Source organism: Accipiter gentilis, chromosome 1 (assembly GCF_929443795.1).
Source record: "Accipiter gentilis chromosome 1, bAccGen1.1, whole genome shotgun sequence".
NCBI classification, from domain to species: domain Eukaryota; kingdom Metazoa; phylum Chordata; class Aves; order Accipitriformes; family Accipitridae; genus Astur; species Astur gentilis.
Window position 1 is genome coordinate 8,326,708 of NC_064880.1, and position 27,596 is coordinate 8,354,303.

Here is a 27,596-nt window from a genome sequence, read left to right on the forward strand (position 1 = left end):
AGGACAGCAGGTTCCTCCTGCAAGGAAAGGTCTGAGACAGGGATTTTGTAAGTTGGAGGCAGAGTGCAGTAAGTCCAAGACATCCTTTTAGCCTCATTTCTGTTGTGACATCTGACAGCTGGGTCAATTTTTTCCCCTTCTTGAAAGGAATTTGCTTTTTACCACTTCTTTTTTGACTCTCCCTAAGTAACACACAAGCTCCTCAGGGTGAAATCCGGCAAAACGTTTTGTTCTTCTGCAGATGGGTTATACTGAAACACTGTGACTTTGCAGAGGTACACACCATTTGGCAAACACCAGCATGGTCACCAGCAAATGTTGGTTTTCATACCTGATTATGCAGGTTCAGCTTCTCCCTCTGGCTTTTCTTTGGGTTTATAATGTCCTCTGCTGATAATATACCCACTGAATTAAGTACATCCTTGTGATGGGACATAATTTATTGAACAAACATCATTTGTTCGCTGGGAGAGGCCAGCTTTGGCAGCATGGCTTGAGCCGTGGTGCAGCCGGACTATTGCCTTGTCCCTTTTTTTGATGGTGCAGGTAGTGGCTGTTAGCCCCGAGTCCTTCCTCAGGATGGTTTCCTATGCCTTTGGTGTGCAGATTGCGGGTGGCTTTTGAACCGGGGAGCTTGGCTTCCTTTGTGCGTTGAAATCCACTGGCTACTGGACAAGCTCACTTTAATTTCTCAGCTTTGAAATTGGAAATGTGGCTGTGGGCCTGTTTTTGTTTATCCTGGCATGTCGTGTAAATCAAATTGGCTGGCAATGACTGCGATCAGCTCGCTGAAGTTGTAGGGAGAATAGCATCCTCTCTTTCTGGAGCTAAGGCGGCTTGAGAAATCCATCAGATCCAGCAGTAACGGCTCCCGGTTGTTATCAGTAGCTCTCATCTCCTCTATCTCCAGAAGTCTGCTGTAATAAAATTCCTCCAAATGTATCCCCTTGACACAATCCCAGAACTCTTTCCATATCTTAACCTTCCCCCCAAGACAATGCAAACTCTTGGCTCCACTCCAGCGCATCTCTCACAATATTTCCCCAAACGATATCGATCTGAACCAATCCTTTCATCTGGGTAATCCCATCAAATCAGGCACACACACACCCCCTTCACTTTTATTTCAAGCTCTACTTGGTATTTGTTTTTGGAGTTGCTCAGGTTTGCGCCTGCTGTAGGTAAAAGGCTGGTCTGGAAATTCGTGTTACACGTGCCCTTACAGCCAGGCTTTTCTTTTGTGGTCGCTGAGCTCTGCGCGTGCTGCTCTGGTTGCATTAGAGGGCTGAATAAATGGGCTTTAAAAAATGCTTATAAGTACAGATCCTAAATAGATAGATAGCATCCAGAGCTCATGTCAGAGGCAATCAGAGGCTGGCATTTCTCTTCCAAGCATCCATGGAAGCCGGAGATCTTTGTTTGTTTGTTTTTTGAAAAGTATGTATCCTGCTTTGTGAGCCAGGAAAATCCATCAACTGGAAAAAAATAGCTCGGCTCAGCTTTTAGCTACTCATCCCTACTGAATAAACAGCTTCAGCTGTGAAGAGATGTTGCTTTCTATGTTTAGGAGTATTTAAGTGTGCTACATGCTCTGTGTGCTTGAATTTTTATCCTCAAGAAAAGATAATCTGATATCAGGCTGGATGGTGTTATCAGGGTGTGGAGCTTGGAAGCCCGGTGAGGAAGAGTCCTCTCTGCACTCTGACCAAGGGAGCAGTTGAACCCAGTGCGGTTAGCTAACGATGTTCTTCTGCAGGCACTTCCATCTTTGGCGAGGAACAGAAGCCATTTCATTTGCAAGCGTAATCCCAGAGAGAAAGAAGCCCTCTCATGTCGAGTATGTTCCTGCGAGTCTTTGAAACGCCGCTGGAGCACATCCTCTAAAAAGCATGGACTTTGAGCAGGTCATTACGAGGGCCCCACATAATTGAGCCATGTCCCTTTGATGTCCCTGCTGCCGTCCTTGCACTCCTCCGCATACTTGAGACCTGAAGTCACAAAGGCTGCCAGTTGCCTTCCCCCTTTGCCTGGGCAGGGCAGGCGTTGCTCTGCCTCCCTCGATATGCTCCTGCCCTTCCCTGGGACGGTGGCAGCAGGACCCAGCAGCTCTCCTCTGCTTCAGAGATAAGCAGTATTAATTTGCCAAGTTTCAGCCACTCTTTGTCCACATGTTTCTACTCAAAACACAGGATCGCTGAAGCCCTCTCTGGTACAGCAAGCTAGTGGTACATCTTTTTTGCGGAGAGCATCTGCAGATATCCCAACTGGCTGGAAGAGGCTTTGAGAGGCCAACCCTTCTTTGACTTGTAAGATTCAGATTTCTTCCTGCACTGCAGAATGAAACTCCGCTCATTTACACCCATACAACATCCAATAACAGGCAAAGCTTCCTGAAAAACCAGGTCTAGCCTCTGCCCTGGGCTGTTTACATGTTGTTGACTCATTTGGGAACCGTCTTGGTGTCTGAGGCTGGGGTTGACCTTCAGGTTACAGCAGTAGGAGGGTGGCTTTTCTCACTCTGCACCATCCCAGACCTTTCTGAGCAAAGTACCAATCTGTTTCTCCATCCTGGGATGACTCTAGCTAACCCTTTTTGTTTAAAAAATAACCCAATTTAAACCCAGAACCTTTCACCCCATGCTGCCTTATGGCATCCTCGATGGAGAAACCAAGCCAGCCAATTCTCTACAAGTCAGGTAAAAATATTTCTAGCAGTGTAGTTTGTGATGCCAAGCTTGGGAGAGCAACTTTGTGCTCTGCCAGGGAAATATGTAGGCTGGAAACCTGCTGGTGTGGATTAATGAATTGCATGTGGCTATGGAACGAGCCAGGAAAACTGGAATTTGAGAACAAAGAGTAACCAAATGTGACCCTCTTCTGGCACTTTCGTCTTTAAGGAGACCTTGGGTATAGCTCTGGCCACACTATGCGTGTGCACCAACACAAGAATTGTCTCCTGCACAACTTTATTCCCTTTTTTCCCCCATAGCTGTATACTTGAGAGCAGCAGCAAAATGTGCTTTGTCCCTGGTGAAAGGCCCAGGGACCCTGTGGCCATCTCCTCTCTGTCTAGCTGGGGATTGCTTTTTGGCTGGGCTCTTACCACCCACCACCTGGAACCCATTGCAATTGAATTACTTTTCTCAGCTGCAGCATCTAAAAATAGATGCTCTGGTTTCTTTTAAAAATAGCCTCTGTTCTGCATGTTATTACCTGCTAAAAATGTTTCTCAAAGTCTTATTAGGACATCAGAGGAGAGAGGTCAGTTTGGTATATCAGCCTTTTTGCAGAGGGTGACGGTGCTTCTGTGGCCACGTGCGCAGCCGTGCCCTTGAGCTGCCCCCAGTTCCCGCAGCTAGGCAAGCGCATCAGTTTTTTTCGGGTGACGTATTTATGATTATTTTGAAAGTGTGACTGCAGAGGTGGAGGAATCTGCCTGGTGCTGGTGACAGCCGTGGGAAGGAGGATGCTCAGATGCGTCAGCTCTGGCTGGAGTAGTTTTGGCTTTTCCTGGGAAGCAATTCAGCATCTAACGCATCAGCAAGGTAGTGACACAGCACCTTTTGCTGCCAGAGCAGTTAGGGTTTGTATTTTTGCAGCAGACCGTGGCCAATTTCCTGACACAAATTCAAAGGGATTCAATCCTTTGATAGTTGCCCTTGCAAAGGGGCTCTTTGCATCAAAGTTGCTCTTGCTCCAGGCTGGTTAAGGAGCGATGCAGTGGTCAGGGCACAGACAGCAGGCAGCGGGATTGTAACAGAGCAGCAGTAGGTTGGGAGGCGAGCTCAGCCCTTTGCTATGCTGCAGGAAAAACTTCAGCATGCACGGCATTTTCTGAACGCAGCATATCGCAATGGCACTGAGCCCGAGAGGTCATGTCATCTTGCTTGTGCATGCACCAGTCCTGCTCAGGAGGTCCCTGGCCCCTGCAGAGCCTTTTGAACCTCAAACAAGCCAAGCAAAAAGTCTCTTTGATAATTTTTAGAGGAGCACTTCGTTCCGCGGACTCAAGGAGTGACTTAGTTCACACAGCAAAGCGTTTAGGGTATAGTCGTGCTGCTGGACAAAAAATGGAGTTCGGTGCATGCTCCCGCTCTGAGTACCTGAGCGATCTGCCATGAGCGACTCCGGATGCGTTAGAATTGGTATTCATTCTCCCTCCTTCCTTGGGGAGAAGTTACTAGGTATTTGGAGGTAATTATTGCTTTTATTCAGTGCTAAAGCAATAATTTCAAGGGATACATTTGAAAGCTAGCAATTTCCTGCCAGTGAGTGACAGATGTTTTGCCATACATGAGATGTGCTTTCAGGCTCCTACTAATTATGATGACACAAATTGGCAGTAGCTTTCTTCCCAGGCTCCCAACTCTAATTTTGCCTTCTTTTCTGCTATTTTGTTTTTTCAAAGGTGGAGTCTCAGTGTTGTCACGCTTCAGTAAAACTGATGCAGAGTTCGGTGCTTGTGTTCAAGTGTGGTTTCCTCACCATCCCCTTCTCTATCTCTGCCCAGGTTCATATCCCTCGCCCAAGGCTGGGGCCACGCTGGTGGTCTACAAGGACTTGCTTGTGCTTTTTGGTGGGTGGACGCGGCCAAGCCCTTATCCTCTGCACCAGCCAGAGAGGTTCTTCGATGAAATCCATACATACTCGCCCTCCAAAAACTGGTAAGAGCACATCTGGATTCAAAGCCCAGGCTTTGATCCTGTAAGAATGTGTCTATAATGCAGCTGGAGGAATGCCAGAGGGTGTCTCTCCCAGCCTGCTTGGGAAGCTATGCATGGTCCTGGTTTCCTAGGTATGTCTAATCCTGGTGTGTCTGCGATGCTCTTACTGAAACAAACAAACAAACAAAAAAAAGAACCAAAAACAAAAAAACACAAGAGCACACCAGAGACGTGGGCATGCTGCTGTCTGGCACCTCTTGGGTGGTGGTTGCTTCCATATGCCTGTCGACTCCTACCTAAAATATGCCAGATTTCCTGAGTGTTCCCAGCCAGCCAGGTGGGAAATCTGGATGTGAACATTTTAAACGCGTAATCGATGTGGCTGCAGGACAGTGAGGTCTTTGAGGAAAGCAGGAGATAAAGCCTTAACTCCTGGAGGTCTTGCTTTTGGTGATGGTCCAAAACTCAAAGCTCCTGTGGCCCTCCAAGGGAGACTTGAAAAAGCATGTATCCGCACCATTTTAGAAATCTCTCTGCCTTTAAAGCTCCTGGACTAAAACATCCAGCACTGACCGCAGAGATGGGAGTAATTTTCTTTTTCCCTTTAAACACCATTTGGCTGGTTTTAGACCAGGCTTTCTCACTGATGTTTGTGTGTGAGAAAGGAGAAAATGCTGTATCAAAGCAGCGATGGTTCCTGCTCCTCTTTCATTGAGAACTTTTCATCATCAAAAGTGTCAATTATCCAATGCACTTTTGGGCAGTGTCATTAGAATGCTGTAATTAAACTGTGTTGGAAATAATTCAGGGGGAACTTAATTGAAAGGGGCGATATTTCCAACCTGGCCATGTGACTTTGTCATGCTTTAAAAATGTTTAGCACATTAGTATTTCTAATTAGTTTCATTATTATTTGGATCTTTGGAGGTTTTCCCTGAGGTTTTCCTCTGTAGCGTGTTCTTGAGGTCTTTGCCGGCCCCTGGGATTTTTCATTTTGCCATTCATCCAGCGCTTTTCTTTCTGACCCAATGGTGAATGTCTTCCTCCCTCTTTCCCTAGGTGGAACTGCATCGTGACCACCCATGGCCCCCCTCCCATGGCAGGACACTCTTCCTGTGTCATCGAAGACAAAATGATCGTCTTTGGGGGTTCACTAGGATCTCGACAAATGTAAGTCTGAGGTGAGGGTATCTGACAAGCGCTCCTGCAAGCAAGGAGCATGTTGTGGTGGTCCTGGGGTAGCTCATAGCATTTTGGAAGGAAATCTCTGCAGGCTTTTGGGGTCTGCCTGCTGCCTTAGCACACCCTTCACCTCTTGTGGCAAATCCCTTCAAGGCTCCAGCCCACAAAAAAACCAATTCTGTCATAAAACTGTGCCCTGAACCCGTGTTTCAAATGCCCAGAGGGCCTAGTTGTATCGTCAACGCTTGTTGTCTCATCCTTGCAGGAGCAATGATGTCTGGGTGCTGGATCTCGAGCAGTGGGCTTGGTCTAAGCCCAACATCTCTGGGCCCAGCCCTCACCCACGAGGTGGCCAGTCTCAGGTGAGCTCTCCTTCACTAGCTCAGCATCAACACACGCTGCCAGAGATAAACCAGACAGAGCTTAATTTCCAGTTTCCAGGCAGCTCTCAGCAGGTTGCCTGAAAGCTAGCACCTGATTTCAGAGTTATCTTTGCAGCCTTTGCCCGACGGGCCCTTGTTTTCCCTAGCCATCTGTTCTGTGAGGGTGCACTTTTAATCTCCCTAACGCTTAGGCAGGTACTGTGCCATTTCTTGCACATGACTCAGAACTCTAATGAGCATTTCTAGAAAACGAATTGCTGTTTTAACCCAGCAATCATCCCCTGTGGCATTTAAGATCAATGAAGTGTTATCACAAGTTGGTTTGGCTTGAGGCCCTTTTGATTGCTCCGCTCTCCTGATTCTTGGTTCCAGCAACTCTGGATTGTACCCATTCAAAGCACAGGTCTGGCAGCACCTGTTTTATTGCCTGCCTCGGGCAGGGAGCTTGTGGGAGTCACCCGGTTTGATGCAGGTGTCCCCATTGCAGCTGGCATCCCTGCCTTCTCTTCATGGTCCCCAGGAGGATGGTCAGTGGTTCTCAGCGTGCGGTTCATCTCAGCCTAGCAGGGCACCCAGAAGAGATTGGATGGGTCATGCCTGTACGTGCCTTTCCATCCACTGGAAAAGCAGACTGAGGGACTAGCTCACCCGCCACTAGCACGTAACAAATACTGCTGCAAGCACATGCCCTCCCAGACAGTCCTTCCACCTTCTCCCTTATTTGAAGAGGGGTGTTGAGTCCCTTGTTGTTTGGCTTAGCTTCAGGAAGGGTAATTGCTCTCCTCTGTAAGAGGAACTGGTTTGTGAGCTGTTTGGGACAAGGCAATGGGGTGAACTCTGCATCCCGCTTTGCCTCGGGCCCAGCAAAACCGGCTCTCCATCCCAGCTCCACTCCTCATCCCGGGGCAGACAAAATTCGGCAGAGTCTGTGCAGCTGAGAAGCCATAACCCGGCTCTGTCTGCACTCGGAGACTTTGCCAAAAGCACCAGGGATGGCTTTGTGTCCTTCCAGGTCTGAAACACTGTTCTTTACCCCTTCCAGATCGTAATAGACAACGAAACCATTTTAATCCTCGGTGGCTGTGGTGGTCCCAATGCAGTAAGTATCCTGGGGGGAGCATGAGCATGAACTGCACGCATCTTGCTGTAACTATGAGCCCTGGTTGCTGGACTGGGGAGAGGGGGGACCCTGCCTATTACCCAGGTGACATTTTATTCTGCAAATCTGGGCACCCACCTGGTAGGTTTTCCAGAGAAGCTGTCTAGCTATTGCTAGAGCTGCTTTAATTAAGAAAAAAGCACCCCAGGCACTATCTGAGCAGCTTGCTGAGTTTAACTGAGCCTCAGAAGAATTAGCCCTGATTTTATACTGGGACAGAAGATGGAGATGAAGGGATTTGTCCACGGCCATACTAGGGCGTAGTCACTCCTGGGTGGTCAGATCCTGATCTGGGTCACCATTCCTCTGTCTGCAGCAGCAAAGCACTGCTCCTACCTCTGATGGGATGATCTCGGCAACAAACCAGGCTCCTAAATCTTGAACAGGACTCTTAAATCTGTCACGCTTTTCTTCACAGCTGTTTAAAGATGCGTGGCTACTGCACATGCATGCGAACCCCTGGACGTGGCAGCCACTCAAGGTGGAGAATGAAGACCATGGCGCCCCGGAGCTGTGGTGCCATCCTGCCTGCAGGGTACGGACGCAGTGGGGTCTCTGCTCTCTCATAGACATCCGTTGATCTTTATTGCCTGCCCAGAATGCTCCATACCCCCTACTTTTTCCCCAGTACAGTGCAAAGTGTCATTCTGCGGTTTGTAACCCATTATCTCCCCTTCTCCTCTTCCAGGTGGGACAGTGTGTCGTGGTCTTCAGCCAAGCTCCCAGTGGGAGAGCCCCACTGAGTCCCAGCTTGAACTCTCGCCCCTCTCCCATCAGCGCCACGCCGCCCGCCCTGGTCCCCGAAACACGGGAATACCGCTCTCAGTCTCCTGTCAGGAACACGGACGAGGCTCCCTGCGTCAATGGCCGCTGGGGCACCCTGCGACCCAGAGCGCAGAGGCAAACACCTTCAGGATCCCGGGAGGGCAGCCTCTCCCCGGCCAGAGGAGACAGTTCCCCTGTTCTCAACGGTGGGAGTTTATCGCCCGGAGCCACAGCAGCTGGCGGTGCCTCCTTGGACAGCCCTGTGCAGGTTGTATCACCCAGCACACCTTCCGCAGCTGAAGGATACGACCTAAAAGTGGGGCTCACCCTGGCGCCACGACGGGGATCGCTGCCGGAGCAGAAAGACCTGCGTTTGGGATCCGTCGATCTGAGCTGGGAACAGAAACCGGCTTCCATCATCTGCCAGATGGAGGGTGTGGAGGGCAGGACAGTTGGCACAAGTGTGAGGAACCCCCCTGAGCAGACCAATGGCATCCACACACCACCCCACGTCGCCACCTCCCTCCCGGGGGCCGTCTCCCCCGGTGCGCTCCGGAGGAGCTTGGAGGCCGTCAAAGCCCTCTCTTCCAAAGGCTCCTCAGCTTCTGCGGCATTGAGCCCTCCCCTGGCTTCTTCCCCGGGGTCCCCGGGTGCTGAAACGGGCTCAGCGGTGCGTCCGGGCTCTACCCAAGGCGACGGCCATTCCTTACCTCCCATTGCCCGCCGCCTGGGCCACCACCCTCCCCAATCCCTCAATGTGGGGAAGCCTTTGTACCAGAGCATGAACTGCAAACCCATGCAGATGTACGTGCTGGACATTAAAGACACCAAGGAAAAAGGACGAGTCAAATGGAAAGTGTTCAACAGCAGTTCGGTGGTGGGGCCGCCCGAAACCAGTTTACACACGGTGGTGCAAGGCAGAGGGGAGTTAATCATATTCGGTGGCCTCATGGACAAGAAACAAAACGTGAAATACTATCCCAAAACTAATGCCTTGTACTTTGTGCGAGCAAAAAGATAATGCGGCCCGAGCCCTTTGCCGCCATCACCTTCTCCCCTCCCTCCCTGCGGCTCTTCCCTCTCCTTTCCAAGCCCTTACCCTGTCACGCAGGTGTTCAAACTGTGAATTAGGGAGCAAGAAACCAATAAAGTCCAAGCAAAACCTCCAGTGCTGCCCCGCCGGTTCCCAGTAAGACCCCAGTTAAGCGAATCGTGTTTACAGGCGGGGAAGGACCCACGCCACTGCAATCCAAGCCAAGGATTTGGGGTAAGCAGGTAGGGAAATGTGCCATCCAGTATCCTCTTGAGGTTTTTTATTTTCCAGGGGTTTGAGAGGCTTCATATCTCTCTGAAACTCCTTGTAGGATGTGAGTAAAAGTGGTTTTATATGAACAAGCCAAATACCGGCAGGCAGGAGGCTGTTAGCTTGTGCGCATTGATTATTTCCATGCTCGACTCTGTAAGGAAGACAACAGCAATACCCCACCAGGAATCTTCCAGTGCTGCAAACCTTTGCTCGACACAAACATGATGCCTTTTTTTTGCCTCTCACCCCTTTGGCCTGCCAGTCTCATTCCTGTCCTCTGTCCAGGACCATAAGAAAGAAGGGGGGACAGGTTTTTTGTGTCAAAATGCCAAAAATATTAATAATTAGCCAGGCATTAACCTCCTCCTTTTTCCTGCCCTGTGCTGGATCAGGCTTTAGGATCAGCTCTGATCCCTCCTCCTCAGCAAAAAAACACACAATCTAAAAATCCAGTTACTCTCCCAATGCTGAGAAATTTGGCTGCCAATTCCCTTCTAGACTTGAAGGTTTTGTTTCACTCAACAGCCCAAACCCATTCAAGGCTGAACCAGCACCTTGTAGCCTGGGACCAGGATGGTTTTTTTCTAGTCAAAAAGATGAATATTAGTCAATCTTGAGGGTGTGAGCAGCCCCAATAGCAGTAACTGCACCTCATCTTTGCACGTGCCTCCTTCTGCAAAGATTAAAACAAATTAAAATCCGAAGGGATTGAACCTGTGCGTCCTTCTGGGACAACCTCCCCCCTTCCCTTTCCCCTCAAGATGATGGGGGGGTGGGAAAAATGGGTGGATTCTGCCAGGTTTTGGTCAACAACCTCCAGCACCCGTAAAGTAGGGAACCCTCCCCAAACCGGCAGCGCCATGACGTGGCCCCTTTTCCCTTCTCCCCCCCCACCCCTCCATCCCCACTGAGCTTTTTGCCGGTCAGAGCCTTAAATCACATCCCAGCCGCCTAGGGATGGGGAGGGTTTTGCTTCATCTGCGGCTTTTCCAACCTCTGTAAATAAATCCCTCCTTAAATCCAGCCTCTCCCACTCCAATCCCAAACATATTTGATTTGTCCTAAGGGAAGGCAAAATGCAATTTTCACCCCCAAAACCTCGGGACCACCTAGGGTGATCTTCACCAAGAGGAAGGCGGTCGGGGCTTCGGCATCGATTCCCTCCTCCCCTTTGCATGTCTTGTCATCCACCCCAAAAAAAGTCAAAAAAGGGATGGAGGGTGGCTTGGCGTCGGGCTGACATCCTTCTCCTTGCGTGGAGCATCCTTCGAGGGACATTTTCCCAACATTTATGTGGTCTCCGTCCTCAGCCAGTCCCAAAATCCCCCTAACTGGCCCCAAACCTGGTGAGCAGCTGGGGCCATCCCTCTTCCGTCCCCAGCGGTCGCGGAAAGGCATGTTTTGCGCCGTTAACAATAAATTCATCCCAAAATTTTGACACTCCTGCCACGTGAGCCGCTGGTGCTGTGAGCGAGGTGTGTGTGTGTGTCCCCCACAACTCAGGTGTCCCCCCACATCGTTGTCCCAGGCTCGGCCGAGTGTAGGAATGAAAAGCGATTTTTGGTGATATTTAAAATCTTGTGTACATTTGGGGGGGGGATAATGGGTTCCCTTCCCCATATCTCAATGAATTTTTAGCAGTTTAACAAATAAAAAGGAAAAGAAATGGATGGTTGGTCCTTTTGGGGAGGGGGTGGGGGATGGAAATGCTGTGGAGGGAAACCCCCACTGCACTTCCCACAAGTTTGGGGGTGAAACAGGGGATTTGGGGTCTTATTGGGTAAAAATAAGGGCAATATCTGTGCCACGGGATGTTGGAGCAATAGAAGCGGAAAAAAGGGGGGCACAAGGTTGGGGTTAGGAACGGGAGGGTTCAGAAAAAAAGGGGTAGTGCTGGAAAATTGGGGACCACAAAACCTGCTGGGGCTGGAAATGGGGGAGCCCTGAAGCCTGCTAGGGCTGGAGATTTAGGATCCCAAAGCATTCCAGTATCCGTAATTAGGGATGGGGACCCCAAAGTCTTTGGGGCTGGAAAGTGGGGACCTCGTACTGGGCAGCGCTGGGCACAGGCTGCCGCCTCATGACAGCCCAGGCACGTAGGGGCTCCCCCCCCCCTCCCCCCCCGGGCCCATATCGCCTACAGGGCTGGGAACCCCCATCCCTTCTAGGATCCGGGTCTCCCATAGGGCCGCCCCCCCTTAAGCTATAGGGTCGGGGTCCGCTTCACTCCACGTGTCTGCCCTTTCCCGCCTCCCGCGCATGCGCCGCGGTAAGGGAGGCGGGGCGCGGGCGAGGCCACGCCCCCCTCGCTGACATCATCCCGAGGCGGAAGCGGCCACAGGTGAGGCGGAGAGGCCGCGCCTTAAAGGGACCGCGCGGGGGGGAAAGGGAGGGACACCCCGTGGCCCGGGGGGGGGGTGGGGGGCAGGCGTTGCATCCCCTTTGCAGGGGTTTGGGGTGCAGGGAGCCGCTTGTGGGTGCGGGGGCCACGGGGGGGGGCGGGGGGGCAGGGGGCTGCTTTGCACCCGTTTTGCATGTTTGGGGGGGATAAGGAGCCAATTGGGGGGGGGGGCAGAGACCCTATGAGGGGGCTCCGTTGCAACCCCCCTGCAGGGTTTGGGGTGCAGGGTCCACGCGGGGGGGGCGAGTACCCCAGAGGGGGTGCAGGGACCCTGGGGGGGGTGGCAAGGACCCTATGGAGGGGTGCAGGGACCCTGGGGAGGGGGGGCAGGGACCCCATGGGGGAGGGCAGGGACCCTGGGGGTGAGGGGGGACACCCTGCTGCGGGGGTGCAGTGACCCCAGGGGGACGGGGGGGGGGTGTCTTCCCTGTACGCCCAGATTTCGGGGGGGGGGGGCACATGGCGACATGGGGGGGCTCGGTGCTGGAGCCGGGCTGGCTCCTCTCCCCCGCCGGCCGCCCCTACCTGGACTCCATCTTCCCCAAGAACCAACGGAGAGTGTTTGGTGAGGCCCACACCCTGCCTTCCCCCACCCCCCCCCACCTCCAAAATGGGGGTGCCAGCACCCCAAAAAAACCTCTACACCTCCCCCAGGTCTGCTGGAGCGCCCGGCGCTGCCCCCCAACTTGGCCGTCCCCACCGTCACCTACAAACTCTTCGTCTCCGGCAAGAGCGGCGTCGGCAAGACGGCCTTGGTGGCCACGCTGGCGGGGACCCCCGTGCCCCCCATCCACCACGAGACCCTGGGTACGTGGCGGGGGACGGGAGACACACGCGCACAGCACCCCCGATGTCACCTGGGGGTGACCATCCCTGTGGGTGTCGTGTCCCCCCCACCCCAGGCATAGAGGCCACCACCGTCTACTGGCCGGCCAAGCTGCGGACCAGCGGTCGCCCCGTCATCTTCCAGCTCCAGTTTTGGGATTGCGGGGACGGCGCCCTGAAAAAATTTGAGCATCTCTTGCCCGTGAGTCGGGGGGGGACGGGGGGGACGGACAACAGGGAGGGGGACACAGAGGACACCCTCTCCCCGGTATGGTGGTCACCCCCGCCCCCCCCCGCCTCGACCCTCCCCAGGCTTGTAAGGAGGAAGCGGATGCCGTCCTTTTTCTCTTCTCCTTCACCGATCGCTCATCCTTCGAGGAGCTGCCAGCCCAGATGAGCCGGGTGGTCGGTCCCGACGAAGAAAACCTCGTTAGGGTGGTCGTCGGCACCAAGTATCCTTCTCGGGGTGGCAGGGGCGGGGGTCCGCGTCCTCCTGTAAGTGGGTTTGCACCCCCCATATTTCGCACGGCTTGGCATCTCAGTAGGCTGAGAACGTGCAAATTTCATTGCAACGATGGATGGGCAGCTCCCATTTGTTTTCGTGGGGTTTTCAAGGGACTTTTCAGAGTGTTGGTGTCTCCCTCGACTGCATGTGTCCCACCCGCAAGCAGGTTGGCACCCCCATATTTTACACCACTCGGTACTTCGGTGGGCTGAGAACAGGCACGCTTCATTCCACCGATGGACTCACAGCTCCCACTTATTTTTATGGGGTTTTGGGGGCATTTTTCAGGGTGTTGGTTGGTGTCTCCCTTGAGCGTGTGTGTGTCCCCCACAAGCGGGTTTGCGCCCCCATATTTTGCACCACTCGGTACTTCGGTGGGCTGAGAACGTGCACACTTCATTCCACCAATGGACTCACAGCTCCCACTTATTTTTATGGGGTTTGGGGGGGATTTTTCAGGGTGTTGGTGTTTCCCTTAACTGTATGTGTCCTCCCCGCAACCCAGATTCGACCTGTCCCCGCAGGCAGACGTGACGGAGAGGGACGTGACGGCCTTTGAGGAGACCTGGGGGCTGCCGGTGCTACGAGCAGGCAGCGGGCCGGGGGCCAGGGGGGGACGCGAGGGGCTGGCCCGGGTCGCCCCACTCCTTGACGCTTTGGTCGAGAGGCTCTGGCGTCGGGACCAAATCGCCGCCGGTGTCGCCCCGGGGGGCGAGGGGTCCACCCCCGCCTGAACCCCCTATTGCGGGCTGGGTTTGGGGGGCCCCTCACCGTGGCCTCTGGCCTCCCCCGCCCCCCTCCGCCATTAAACAGCGCTGCCTGTCCACACCTGTGATTTGGGGGGGGCTGGGGGGAAAGTGGAATGGGAGGAGAAAAGGCACTTTTTTGACCAAAATCCACGTTTCTCCACCAAAAAGATCCCTGGGTGCCCGAGTTCATCTGATTTGGGGTGCTGGGGGATTTGGGGTGCAATGGGATCATGGGGATGGGGGTGCTGCGGGATTTGGGATGCCGGGGGGGGGGGGGTGTTGCAGATGCTGGGGGATCTGGGGTGCTGGGGAGTGCTGGAGGTGGGGGTGCTGCACAGATGTTGTGGGATTTGGGGTGCTATGGCTGATGCAGGATTTGGGGTGCTGAGGATACTGTAAATGGGGGATTTGGGGTGCTGGATGATTGGGGTGCTGGGCGGTGCTGTAAATGTGGGATTTGGGGTGCTGGGGGATTTGGGGTGCTTTGGCGTGCTATGGCTGATGCAGGATTTGGGGTGCTGCGGGATCACGGGGGTGGGGGTGCTGGGGATTTGGGGTGCTGGGTGTGATGGAGATGGGAGTGCTGCACAGACATTGTGGGATTTTGGGTGCTGGGGGATTTGGGGTGCTACGGATGATACAGGATTTAGGGTGCTGCACGATCATGGGGATGGGGCTGCTGGGGAATTTGGGGTGCTGGGGGGGAAGTTCGGGTGCTGGGGCCCTATCCAGCCCCCCCAGGCTGGGCCCACCCTCCCCTCCCCGGCGCAGCAGAAAAGCAGCATTATTTTTAGGCCGGAAAAAGCCGATTTCTGGTCCGGCCTTTTTCCGGCCCAGAGGATGCGAGAAAGGGGGGGCCGGACAGAGCCCCCCCAAACCAGCAACACCCCCCTCTCCTCCCCAGTTACCTCCCCCCCCCCCGCTGTCTGGGGCAGGGGGAGGGACGGAAGGAGCCTTGGGTGGACAGACAGAGGGACGGGGGGGTGGGGGTGGGGGGGGGTGGAGGGAGGGACGGACGGACAGACAGACAGCACCCCAACTGATCCTCCCCCAGTTCCCCCCCCCTCCCCAGTTTCTAACTGGTGGGCGGGGGGAGTGGCCGGTAGTAGCCGCTTGGCCCCGCCCCCCTGCCGCCATTGGCTGTGGCCCCTTCCCTCCCTTCCCACGCCGCTTTATGAATGAAAGGGGGGGGGGGGGCTGGCGGCGGGGCGCTTTAACCCCTTCGGTGCCGGAGCTGGGGAGAGGGCACGGCGGTGGGGGACGGATCCGGACCCACGCACCCAGCACCACGGGACGCATCCAGGCCCACGCACACCCCACCCCCACCCCAAACCCCCGCCACGCGTGTGGTCCCCCCGTGGGGGGATCTAGACACCCCGTCAGCCCCAATAAAACCTGCCCACTTCCCATCCGCAGGCTTGGACCCTCCCAGTCCCGTACTGGTGGGTACTGGGAGCAGCTCCTATCCCTTTAAGAGCGGGCGTGGCCGGGTGACATCACTCGGACATGAATGAACAGGAGCGGGGTGCTCAGCCCCACACGCCCCACAGCGCTGGGTGCCGCCGGTTGTGGGGTTCGCCCCGAGCCCCCCCGAAACCCCCCCCGCCATGGCGGGCACCCCCCCAGCCCTCACCCTCCTCTTCCTCACCGCCGTCACCCCCCTGGTAGCCGAGGAAGGTGAGCTCCGTGGGTTATTTTTTTTGGGGGAGGGCACCCCCAAAAACCACTTATTGGGGTGCTTGGAGTGGGGGGGGTGCTGGGTAGGTACTCAAAGGGGTAGGGTGGTTTTGGGGCAAGTTTGGGCAGGTTTGGGGGGATGAGAGGTTAGGGGGGGCTGGGGGACCCCCTCCAAAATAAAGGATGATGGGGGGGTGCCCACGACCCCCAAAAAAAGGGGCGTCCATGGGTGCGGCGGTGAATCACCGGTTGCCGGAGCGCGTTTTGCGAGTGGGGAAGCTAAAATGGGGAGGGGGAGTTAAAAAGTGGGGGAAAAAGTTAGAAGGGGGGGAGGGGGGAAGAAAGCTAAAATGCGAAGAAAAAAGCTAAAATGGGGGGAGGCTGAAATGGGGGGGGGGGGGGCGATGCTAAAATTGGGGGGGGAGCTAGAATGGAGGGAAAACCAAAAGTTTTGGGCAACTTTTCCCATGTAGAGCGTCCGGCTCATGCACCGGGGCCAGATCCTGCTGGGCGACCCCCCAAAAAAAGTCCGACAGAGCGGTTAGGGAGGAGGGGATAAAAAAAACAAAACCCAAAAAAAGGGGAAAATCACCCTAAAATGGAGTGTTTCCTATGGCCGGCAATGGGCCGGGCAGGATCCGGCCCGGAGAGCTGGAAAACAATGTCAGGAAAACCCCAAAAAGTGCTGGGAAAAACAAGCAGCGTCCCGGCCTCCACCTCACAACCCTTCCCTGGCTCAGTTTGGGGGGGGGGGTGTTAAAAAAAAAGGGGAAAGTCACTTTTTTTAAATAGATATTTAATTTTTTAAAAACTGAGGTGTCTAAAAACTCCGTTCAAAAGGTTTAATCCGTCACTTTTCAAGGGAAAAATGGAAGGATCCGGCCCCAAATGCAAATAAACCAGAGGGTGGGGGGTGCTTTGGGTTGGAAAATACTCCCCTAAAAAAATAAAAATGGGGTAAAAAACTCTAGAATGAGTTTTTTTCAAGCACTGGGGGGAAAGTGGAGGGGGGGTGACCCCGTGGTGGGGACCCCCAACCGCCCCGACGCGGCTGCGGGCTTTAGGGCGCGTTCCCAAAGTGCCGATCCCTGTGAGGGATCCTTGGGGATATCACAATTTTGGGGTCAAAAAAGTGCAAAAAAAAGGGGAAAGTGTTGGGAGAGCAGTGGGGTTTGCGGGGGGATGGAGGGGGAGGTTGCTTCCCATCGTTTGAAAAAGGTGAAATCCGACGGGATGGGGAGGTTGGGGGGTCCTGGGTGCCCCGGTGGGATCCTGCACTGCCCCACCTGAGATTTGGGGTGTCCCTGAGGGCAGGGGGGGCTAAGGGGGAGGGGTGCATCTGGAGGGGGGGGACAGGGATCGGGATGAGGATGAGGATGGGGATGGAATGGGTATTGGGATGGGATGGGGATAGGACAGGACAGGGATGGGCTTGAAAATGAAGTTGGGGATGGGGACAAGGCTGCAGCCGGGGATGGGACAGGGATGCAGAGGTGCAGTGTGGTGGTGATGATGGTGATGGTGGCGATGATGATGGTGGTGATGATGGTGATTGCAAAAGCAGTGCCAATGCAGATGGGGAGAGTGACAGCAACGGTGCAGGGGCTGCAGATGGTCGTGGGGATGGTGGTGCAGATGGCGACGGGGCTGCAGATGCAGGCAGGGATGGTGGTGGGGTTGGAGGTGGAGATGAAGATGGCAATGTAGGTATGGAATAGGAAGGTGAGAATGTTGTAGGGGCTGCAGATGGTGATGGCAGTGGCCATGTTGATGATGGCGATGGCCGTGTTGATGGCAATGGCCGTGTTGATGATGGTGCTGGAGGTGTTGATGCTGGAGATGGTGGTGATGGCCATGTTGATGACAACGGCCATGTTGATGATGGGGCCGGAGGTGTTGATGGCACTGGACATGGTGGTGGTGATGGCCATGGCCATGTTGATGATGGCAACGGAGACGTTGATGGTGGTGATGATGACGATGGTGATGGCAATAGCAATGGCAGAGCGGGTGCAGGTGGCATTGGGGATGGGGGTGCAGATGACGATGGCACCGGAGGTGCCAATAGCACCAGTGGCCCCAGGCGTGGGTGCACCCTTGGGTGCTGCACCCCTTGACTCAACAGCCACAGCCCCAGGTTTCTTCCCTGACTCACCCCCGCCATGGCCCCGGGGGGGACACCCCACAGAGAACCCACCAGCTCAGCTCACGCGCCGGCCTTCTGCCGGCTTTCCGCTCTCCGAAGGCATGTGGGGGGATTTCCAGCCGCAGGAAAGCCGGGATATCCGCTCCAGCATCCTTCCTGACCCCGGGCACGGTGGGGGGGGACGGACGACGGAACCACGTGTGCCTCCCTCCAACCAGGTTCTTGGGGTTCCCCCCAAGACTTTACCCTCTTGGGGCATGTCACAAGCTCACCTGTTCTCAGTGGAGGCGGTTGGTGAGGTCGGGGGGCAGGGGGGCATCCGTCCCCGAAACTCCCCCAACCCGTTGGGACCCATCCCGCCAGCATGAACCCAGGCGTCCGGGCACATTCCTGGGGGGTGATTCACCGAGGAGGGGGGGGCCACCCGTCAGCGCTTCCCTCCCAGCCCTCGGCGGCCTCCTCTTCCTCTCCCGGGCGCTGGATCTGGCCACCGCCCTCGCCGGGGCGGCCAACATGCCTCAGCAGGTCTGCCCAGCCTCGGCACGGTGCAGAGCTCTGCCTCGGTTTCCCCTCTTTTGGCAGGGATGCCTGGGGGTCTTCTCGTGGGGGTCCCAGGGAAATCTATTGGGACTGGGGATATCCTTGGGGCCAAGGGACATCCGTGGGTCCTGGGGCTATCTGTGGGTCCCAGGAGTGTTTGCATATCCTGGGGACATCCGTGGGCCCTGGGGACATCCATGGGTCCCAGGGATATACACATGGGTCCTGGGGGACATCCGTGGGTCCTGGGGGACATCCGTGGATCCGGGACATATCCGTGGGTCCCAGGGACATCCGTGGGTCCCAGGGACATCCATGGGTCTAAGGGGTGTATTGGTGGCACCTGCAGGTCCCGGGAACATCCATGGGTCCCAGAGATATCCCTGGGTCCTGGGGGACATCTGTGGGTCCCAGAGGCATCCACTGGTCCTTGGGGGCATCTGTGAGTCCCAGGGACATCCATGAGTCTACGGGGTGTATTGGTGGCACCTGCAGGTCCCAGGAACATCGGTGGGTCCTGGGGACATCCATGGGTCCTGGGGACATCTGTGTGTCTAAGGGGTGTATTGGTGGCACCTGCAGGTCCTGGGGACATCTGTGGGTCCCAGGGACATCCATGGGTCCTGGGGGACGTCTTTGGGTCCCAGAGGCATCCACTGGTCCTGGGGGGCATCTGTGAGTCCCAGAGACATCTGTGGGTCCCCGAGACATCCATGGGTCTAAGGAGTGTATTGGTGGCACCTGCGGGTCCTGGGGCCATCTGTGGGTCCTGGTGGCATCCCCCAGGCTTCATGCTTACCTCATAACCTCCCTCTCTTCTCCCCACAGTGGTCCTGCTGGACTTCGCCAAAGCACAGGGCGAGCTGGGCTGGCTCACCCAGCCCTACGGCAAAGGGGTGAGCACCCACGGACCCAGGCATTCGGCCCTGCTGGCCAGCACTGCCCCGAGAGCCCACAGCGGGGATGGGGACAGGGACGGGGACAGGGACATCCATGGGGATGGGGATTGGGACATCCATGGTGGAGCTCCATGGGGATGGGGATGGGGCGATCCATGGGGATGGGGGCATCCTTTGGGATGCAGACCTCCATCGGGATGGGGACATCCATGGGGACTGGGTTGGGGATATCCATGGGGATGGGGACCTCCAGGGGGTGGGGACCTCAGTGGGGATGGGGACACCCATGGAGATGGGGACCTCCATGGGAATGGGGGTGGAGTCACCCATGGAGGTGGGGGAATCCATTGGGATGGGGACATCCATGGGGACTGGGTTGGGGATATCCATGGGGATGGAGACCTCCATGGGGATGGGCATGGGGGCATCCATGGGGTTGGGGACATTTATTGGGATGGGGGACCTCCATCGGGATAGGGTTGGAGACCTCCATGGGGACAGGGACACCCATGAGGATGGAGGCAGGGACATCCACGGGGACGAAGACAAGTGCATCCACGGGGACCAGGGGCACTGCCCACCCTGCCTCAGTTTCCCCCCCCCCCCCATAACCCCCATTTCTCTCTTTCGGGGGGGCAGTGGGACCTACTGCAGAACGTGCTGAACGACTCCTTGATCTACATCTACTCGGTGTGCAACGTGCTGGAGGGTGAGCAGGAGAACTGGCTACGCACCAACTGGATCTACCGCGGGGTGGCCCAACGCATCTTCATCGAACTCCAATTCACCGTCCGCGACTGCAACAGCTTCCCCACTGCCGGTGGCGGCTCTTGCAAGGAGACCTTCAACCTCTACTACGCCGAATCTGACGTGGATTATGGCACCAACTTCCAGAAGAGACAATTCAAGAAGATTGACACCATCGCTCCAGATGAAATCACTGTCCAGGATGATTTTGCTTCCCGGAACGTTAAACTCAACGTTGAGGTGCGATCGGTGGGACCTCTCCGTCGGAAAGGTTTTTACTTGGCTTTCCAGGATTTGGGAGCTTGCGTGGCATTGCTTTCCGTTCGGATTTATTACAAGAGATGCCCAGCTGTATTACGGGGTATGGCTCGCTTCCCCGAAACGGTGGCCGGCGTCGATTCGCAGACCTTGGCCAAGGTGCAGGGAACATGCGTGGAGGAGGCAGTGGCCGACCAAGCTCCGGCGCTGCATTGCAACGCCGACGGCGAGTGGTTGGTACCCATCGGGGAGTGCCTGTGCCGGGCCGGCTACGAGAAAGTGGGAGAGAGTTGCCAAGGTAGCGCTTGGGGCTGGGGGGTAAATTGGGATGGGGGTGGAGGGGGCGTGAGGTGCTGTGGTTGGGGGGGGCTGAGGACACACCCACTCAGTGCATGCCAGGAGATAGAAAGGGATGGCGGAGAAATGAGGTGTTCGCTCCAAAATTCCTCATCTTGGATCCTCAACCTTGGGCATCACTAGTGCAGCAAGCGGGCAGGGCTCAGCTGGGAAAGGGGTGGGCTGGGGCCAGGGTGGGAGGGCTCCAATAATAATAGAAGCTGCAAAAATAAAGTGAAATACCCTAAAATCCCCAATCTGGGTCAGAGAAATGAGGTGTTAGCCCTAAAATTGCCCATCCTGGATCCTCAACCTTGAGCATCACTAGTGCAGTGAGTCCAGCAGGGCTCAGCCAGGTGAGAGGTGAGCTGGGAGGGGGGGGTCCCATCCCCCCTGTGGGGCACAAAATTGCAAAATAAGGTGAAATACCCTAAAATCCCTGCTCTGGGTTGGAGGAATGAGGTGGCAGCACCAAAACCCCCTGCCCTGGATGGTCACCCTTGAGCATCACTAGTGCAGCGAGCATGGCAGGCCTCAGCCAGGAGATGGGCGAGCTGGGGTGGGGTCCCAATAATAAAGAAGCTACAAAAATAAGGTGAAATACCCTAAAATACCCACTGTGGGTGCTTGGGGGGTGTGTGTGTGATACCCCCCCCCCCCCCCCAAACCCACCTGGATGAGGATGCTGTGGGTAGAGAAGGGGTATTTGGGGTCTCACCGGTGTCATTGTGTGTGTGTGCCCCCCCAGCTTGTCCCCCCGGCTCCTTCAAGGCCACAGTGTCCCTGAGCAGCTGCCAGCCCTGCCCACCCCACACCCTGCCCTCCCCTGCCGCCGCCGCTGCCTGCCCCTGCCAGGACGGCTTCTTCCGTGCCCCCGCCGACCCCCCCGCCGACCCCTGCACCCGTAAGTTACCTTTTTGGGGGGGTGAAAACTGAGGCACGGTGCGGCCATCCTCCCCCTGACCCCCCTTTCTGCTCTCTGTCCCATGTCCCCTCTCTCCAGGTCCCCCCTCGCCCCCACAAGGCGTCACGGCCGTGGGGCTGGGGGCCACAGTGCAGCTACGTTGGTCACCCCCCGCCGACCCGGGTGGCCGTGGGGATGTCACCTACAGCATCACCTGCGAGCAGTGCTGGCCAGAGAGCGGGGAGTGCCGTCCCTGTGATGGGGGGGTCCGCTATTCGCAAACCCCCCGGGGGTTGACAGGGACAGGGGTCACCGTCACCGACCTGGAGCCACACGTCAACTACACCTTCACCATCGAAGCCCGGAACGGGGTGTCAACCTACAGCCATCACCGTAGCGTGGCCACCACCACCATCAGTGTCAACCAGACGGGTAAGGGGCCACCAGCATCTCCCACACCTTGCCTCCCCCATTGGGGACACCTCCGTGATGTCCCTGTCCCTCATGGGGACACCTCCGTGATATCCCTGTCCCTCATGGCAGAGCCACCCCGAGTGACATCGGTGAGCCTGGATGGACGGACAGCCACCAGCTTGGTCCTCTCCTGGACGGTGCCACCACGGCAGCAGAGTCGGGTCTGGAAGTACGAGGTCACCTACAGCAAGAAGGTTCGTCCTGTGTCACAGCTTCAGCCCACCACCCCCAAATCCATCACCTCCACCCACGCGTGTCCCCCATCCATGTCACCCCTCCATCCACGTCACCTCCATCCTTGCCCACATCCACGTCACCTCCATCCATGTCACCACTCCATCCGCGTCACCTCCATCCTTGCCCACATCCACGTCACCTCCATCCATGTCACCCCTCCATCCGCGTCACCTCCATCCTTGCCCACATCCATGTCACCTCCATCCATGTCACCCCTCTGTCTGTGTCACCTCCATCCATGTCATCTCCACCCTTGCCCCCACCCATCTCACCCCCACCCATGTCCCCAGGTGGATGAGAACAGCTACTCGGTGCTGCGCTGCGAGGGCACCTCTGTCACCATCCCCAAGTTGTCCCCTGCCACCACCTATGTGGTGCGGGTCCAGGCGCTCACCCAGGATGGCCACGGTGCCTACAGCCCCCAGCACGAGTTCGAGACCCTGCCTGAGGGTGAGGATCTCGGGGATGGGGGAGAAGGGGGGGCAGGATTTTGGGGGGTGGGGGTCGAGGAGGTGCATGGTTCACCCCAACAACCCCCCTCCCTGAATCATCCCCGCAGGCGCTGAGGGCATGGCATCCACCGCTGTCATCAGCGGCTCCGTTGCTGGTGTCTTCTTCGTCGTCCTCCTCTTGGCTGTTCTCCTCTATGTTCTCCGGCGGTAAGGAGATATCCCCCCAAAACCCCAAAATACCATTCTTCCTCCACCAAAGATGGGTGAGGGGTGATTTTTGTGGGCAAAATGCTGCTTTTCCGCAGGAGGAGGAGGTCACGGCCACGCCAGTCCGCTGAGGATGTCTACTTCTCCAAGTCAGGTGAGCAATGGGACAGTGGAGTCAACAGGGAGGGGTGGGGGATGACATGGGTGCTGACCCCCCTGGCACCCCACAGACCAGCTGAAGCCCCTCAAGACCTATGTTGACCCACACACCTATGAAGACCCCAACCAAGCCATGCTCAAGTTCACCACCGAGATTCCTCCATCTTCCATCACCCGCCAGAAGGTCATCGGCGCTGGTAGGTCCTCAGGTGGCTTCCTCATTCCAAAGACACCCCAAAATTGAACCAGGGTGCGAGGTTAAACGTGTCCCCCCCCCTCCTCCGAGCAGGTGAATTTGGGGAGGTCTACAAGGGCACCCTAAAGCGTGGTAAGAAGGAGGTGCCAGTGGCCATCAAGACCTTGAAGGTCGGCTACACGGAGAAGCAACGGGTGGACTTCTTGAGCGAAGCCACCATCATGGGCCAGTTCTGCCACCACAACATCATTCGCCTGGAAGGGGTCGTCTCCAAGTGTAAGTGTCCCCCGTCCCCGCCCCTCAAAAAAACCCAATTTCCCTGTGGAACACCCCAAAAAAATGCTAAATAAAAAAAAGGGTGTTTTGAGCAATGATGGGGGGGGGTCTTTTGGGTTTTTTGGGAGTTTGGGGGGGATTGGGGGTTGTTTTGTTTTGGGGGGGGGGATTTGTTTGGGTTTTTGCAGGGCTGTGAGCTTTTGGGGTTGGGTTTTTTGGGGGGGATGGGATTTGGGGGGGGATTTTGGGGGAGCGGGGGCGGTTGGAGGTTTTTAGACTCATTTTGGATCTTTTTTTTATACAGACAAGCCCTTCATGATCATCACAGAGTACATGGAGAATGGCGCGCTGGATAAATTCCTACGGGTAGGTGAAGCATGGTGGCAACATGTGCCCCCACCCCGGGCAAGGATTAGCGGGTGATGGAACCACCAAAACCCACCACGGGAGGTAGGACGAGAGGCAGATTCAAGGCCGGCTTCTCCCCTTTTCCCAGGAAAAAGAGGGGGAATTTGGCGTCATCCAGCTGGTGGGGATGTTGAGGGGCATTGCCGCCGGCATGAAGTACTTGGCCAACATGAATTACGTCCACCGGGATCTGGCCGCCCGGAACATCTTGGTGAACAGCAACCTGGTGTGCAAGGTGTCTGATTTTGGGCTTTCAAGGGTGTTGGAAGATGACCCTGAAGCCACCTACACCACCAGCGTAAGTCCTGTCCAAGGTGGGGTGGTTGGCTATGGTGGGGATGCGTTTTTGGGGGGGTGCAGGGTTGACCCCAGTGTTGCCACAGGGAGGGAAGATCCCCATCCGTTGGACAGCACCCGAAGCCATCTCCTACCGCAAGTTCACCTCCGCCAGCGACGTCTGGAGCTACGGCATCGTCATGTGGGAGGTGATGTCTTATGGCGAGCGACCATACTGGGAGCTCTCAAACCACGAGGTGAGCAGCCACACTCCTCCACCACCAATTTTGGGGGGGGGGTTCTTGCAAACGAACAGCTTTTTGGGGCAGGAGCACCACTCAACGTCCTTCTCCTCCTCGTAGGTGATGAAGGCCATCAACGAGGGCTTCCGCCTCCCCGCTCCCCTGGATTGTCCCTCCGCCATCTACCAGCTGATGATGCAATGCTGGCAGCAGGAGCGCAGCCGGCGCCCCAAGTTTGCCGATATCGTCAGCATCCTCGACAAGCTCATCCGTGCCCCCGAGTCCCTCAAGGCATTGGCGGACTTTGACCCCCGGTGAGCTACGGAGAGAGATGGGACGGGGCAAAGTGGAGGGGGGGGTAAGGAAGGGCGTTGCAATTTGCGGTATTGCACTCTTGCATGCTCATGTGCACCTTTGCGTATTTTTTTTTGCATTGCTTTTTGCACTCTTGCGCGCTTTTTTGCATCATTTTTTGCATCTCTGCATTTTTGTGTTGGTTTTTGCATCTCCGCATTCTTGCACTTCTTTATTGCTTTTTTGCATTCTTTGACTGCTTTTTGCCTTTCTGTATTCTTGCACCTTTGCATTCTTGCACCTTTGCATTCTTGCATTGCTTTCTGCATCTCTGCATTCTTGCACACTTCTTTGCATCTGTGCTTTTTTTTAATTGCTTTTGCTATTTTATATTCTTGCATTCTTTTCTACATCTTTGCATTTTTTAATTGGTTTTGTATTCTTGCACTCTTTTCCGCTTCTTTGCATCTGAGCATTTTAGCTTTATTTTTCTCTTTGGCATTTTTGCATTGTTTCTTGCTTTTTAGCATCCTTGCCTCATTTTTTACATTTCTACTTTTTGCATTACTCTTTGCATCTTCACATCTCTGCATTCTTTTTTACAACTGGACATTTTCACATAGCCTCTCGCCTTTTTTTTTTGCGCTATTTGTGTTATACTTTTGCTTTCCTGCATTCTGTTTTGCATTGGGCTTTTGCCGTTACTTTTTGCATCTTTGCATTTGGGGGTTGTTTTAGGCATCTCCACAGCCTGACATTTAAGTGTTGCTTTTTTTGCATTTGTGCTTTTTTGGTTTTTTGCCTCTCTATTTTTGCATCACTTTTTGCATCCTTCAATTTCTGCACCATTTCTTCCATCTTTCAATTTTTGCATTATTTTTGCATCCTTCCATTTCTGCATTACTTTTTGCATCCTTCCATTTTCACATCACTTTCTGCATCTTTACGTTTCTGCATCTTTTTTTTTTTGCATCGTTTCATTTCTGCATTATTTTTTGCATCCTTCCATTTTCACGTTATTTTTTGCATCGTTGCATTTCTGCCTCATTTTTTTGCATCCTTCCATGGTCACACCTATTTTTGCACCCTCCCATTTCTGCACCATTTTTGCATCCCCCTATTCCCGCCCCGTTTCTCACGCCCCCCCCACCCCGTGTCCCCCCCCACTCAGGGTGTCCATCCGCCTGCCCAGCACCAGTGGCTCGGAGGGCGTCCCCTTCCGCTCCGTCCCCGAGTGGCTGGAGTCCATCAGGATGCCCCAGTACACAGAGCACTTCATGGCCTCGGGCTACAGCACCATCGAGAAGGTCCTGCAGATGACCGCCGAGTGAGTCCCCATACTGTCCCCATGGTGCCCTCATAGTCCCCATACTGTCCCCAGAATGTTCCCATACTGTATCCTTGGTGTCCCCATACTGTCCCCATGGTATCCTCCTACTGTGTCCATGGTGTCTCCATGGTGTCCCTACGGTATCCTCATACTGTCCCCATGGTGTCCCTATGGTATCCTCATACTGTCCCTGTGGTGTCCCCGTACTGTATCCTCATACTGTCCCCATGGTGTCCCTATGGTATCCTCATACTGTCCCCGTGGTGTCCCCATGCTGTCCCCATACTGTCCCCGTGGTGTCCCCATGCTGTCCCCATACTGTACCTTTGGTGTCCCCATGCTGTCCCCACGGTATCCTCATACTGTCCCTATGGTCTCCCCATGCTGTCCCCTTGATATTCCCATGGTGTCCCCATACCATCCCCATGCTGTCCCCTTGGTGTCCCCACACCATCCCCTCCAGCTCCCATGGGGACAGGGATGTGCTGGGAAAGGAAACCGCTTCCGTGGCGTTGGCGTTGTTGGCCCAAGGGGACGGGATAAAATTAGACATTCCCTGGCCAGGATCCGGCCGGAGAGGTCGGGATGAGCTGTGTCCGGCTTTCAGTCGCCTGGGAATGGCCCAGTTGTGGGGAGAGGCGGCAGTGGTGGGTCCCCCAAAAGCAGGGAGAGGGGGTGGGACTGGATCCGCTCCCAGGGGATGCTCAGGGCTGGATCCATCCCTGGGGGATGCTCCTCCCCCACCAAACCCCGTTCCCACCTGGACCCTTTTTAGGCTCTTTCCACCCCAGTAATCCTTATATTTTATTTTCTCCCCCCTGCTTATTTCCAGCGACATCAAGAAAATCGGGGTGCGTTTGCCAGGGCACCAGAAGCGCATCGCCTACAGCCTGCTGGGGCTGCAGGAGCAGGTCGGCGCTGGGGGGGTCCCCATTTAACCCTCCCCCTGCACTCCCCAAAATACTTGAAAGCAACCAAATGAAGACACCCCCCTCCCCCCCCTCCTCCCCGAGGGGTTTATTTATTATTTCTATTATTATTAAGGGTTTTTTATAGTATTATTATTAATATTATCCTTGGGGTTGGGGATGAAATGGGTGTCACCCCCATCCTTCCCCCCCCCCCCCCCCAAAAAAAAAAAAAATTATGAAAATTAAATTTCAAGCTCATTTTGGGCTAGAGGAGGTGTTGCGGGGGGTCCATGGTTTTCTTTCCCCCACATTTCAAGAAAAAAAAAGGGGGTGCTCAGCCCCAAAACTGGCTTATTTTTGCTTTTTTCTCCCTATTTATTCCTCTCCCACCGGGTTTTTGAGTGGTTTTATTTTCCCCTTTCATGCTGATCTGCCAGTGTTACCTTTTCCTTTTATTTTTTAACCTAATTTATTCTATTTTTGTATATTTATTGTGAGGAAGCAAAGGTCATGTCAGATTCGGGAGAGCAAAAAGGGGAAAAATTAAGAAAAAAAAAATACCCGGATCCCTTTTTTTTTTTCTCCTTTTTTTTAATGGATTTTCAGGGGTTTGGGGGATTTTCATGGGGGTTTGATTTGAATAAAAATGTGCTGTTTTGTTTTCTAAACTATTGTTGTTTCTCACTGG

The 27,596-nt window shown here is 55.1% G+C and overlaps 3 protein-coding genes across 4 annotated transcripts in view; all 3 read left to right on the forward strand.

Annotated features, from left to right (window-relative positions):
* FBXO42 (F-box protein 42) overlaps positions 1-11,110 on the forward strand; it is a 49,997-nt gene extending 38,887 nt beyond the window's left edge. Inside the window, exons 5-10 of the mRNA XM_049804190.1 lie at positions 4,511-4,664; positions 5,724-5,834; positions 6,112-6,208; positions 7,272-7,328; positions 7,807-7,923; positions 8,077-11,110. Coding sequence (XP_049660147.1) covers positions 4,511-4,664; positions 5,724-5,834; positions 6,112-6,208; positions 7,272-7,328; positions 7,807-7,923; positions 8,077-9,174 — 1,634 coding nt within the window. The 3' untranslated portion in view covers positions 9,175-11,110. The remainder of the gene's footprint in view (positions 1-4,510; positions 4,665-5,723; positions 5,835-6,111; positions 6,209-7,271; positions 7,329-7,806; positions 7,924-8,076) is intronic.
* A 1,168-nt stretch (positions 11,111-12,278) lies between these two features.
* CPLANE2 (ciliogenesis and planar polarity effector complex subunit 2) lies at positions 12,279-14,092 on the forward strand. The gene is made up of 5 exons (XM_049801331.1): positions 12,279-12,425; positions 12,515-12,667; positions 12,763-12,887; positions 12,998-13,137; positions 13,696-14,092. The coding sequence occupies exons 1-5, from the start codon at positions 12,320-12,322 to the stop codon at positions 13,922-13,924; spliced, it is 753 nt and encodes a 250-aa protein (XP_049657288.1). The 5' UTR covers positions 12,279-12,319; the 3' UTR covers positions 13,925-14,092.
* An 894-nt stretch (positions 14,093-14,986) lies between these two features.
* On the forward strand, positions 14,987-27,461 carry EPHA2 (EPH receptor A2). Of its 2 annotated transcripts, none has more exons than XM_049806436.1 (17): positions 14,987-15,616; positions 19,131-19,198; positions 19,841-20,504; positions 21,291-21,446; positions 21,546-21,878; positions 21,990-22,114; positions 22,448-22,607; positions 22,717-22,816; positions 22,915-22,970; positions 23,047-23,172; positions 23,265-23,447; positions 23,752-23,813; positions 23,944-24,153; positions 24,239-24,388; positions 24,494-24,687; positions 25,839-25,994; positions 26,830-27,461. In XM_049806436.1, the coding sequence occupies exons 1-17, from the start codon at positions 15,547-15,549 to the stop codon at positions 26,933-26,935; spliced, it is 2,919 nt and encodes a 972-aa protein (XP_049662393.1). In that variant the 5' UTR covers positions 14,987-15,546; the 3' UTR covers positions 26,936-27,461. The 2 variants fall into 2 exon arrangements, with proteins under 2 accessions (XP_049662393.1, XP_049662404.1); XM_049806447.1 differs by lacking the exon at positions 14,987-15,616 and adding an exon at positions 17,373-17,933.
* The last annotated feature ends 135 nt before the right edge of the window (positions 27,462-27,596 follow it).

Bases quoted from the DNA above. Each gene is read 5' to 3' on its own strand.
- CPLANE2 (XM_049801331.1), top strand. From the start codon at position 12,320: ATGGCGACATGGGGGGGCTCGGTGCTGGAGCCGGGCTGGCTCCTCTCC. The intron at 12,888-12,997 runs GTGAGTCGGGGG...GACCCTCCCCAG, and splicing joins AATTTGAGCATCTCTTGCCC to GCTTGTAAGGAGGAAGCGGA. The intron at 13,138-13,695 runs GTATCCTTCTCG...CCCGCAACCCAG, and splicing joins AGGGTGGTCGTCGGCACCAA to ATTCGACCTGTCCCCGCAGG.
- EPHA2 (XM_049806447.1), top strand. From the start codon at position 17,381: ATGTTGATGATGGCGATGGCCGTGTTGATGGCAATGGCCGTGTTGATG. The intron at 22,817-22,914 runs GTAAGGAGATAT...GCTTTTCCGCAG, and splicing joins CTCCTCTATGTTCTCCGGCG to GAGGAGGAGGTCACGGCCAC. The intron at 23,173-23,264 runs GTAGGTCCTCAG...TCCTCCGAGCAG, and splicing joins CCAGAAGGTCATCGGCGCTG to GTGAATTTGGGGAGGTCTAC.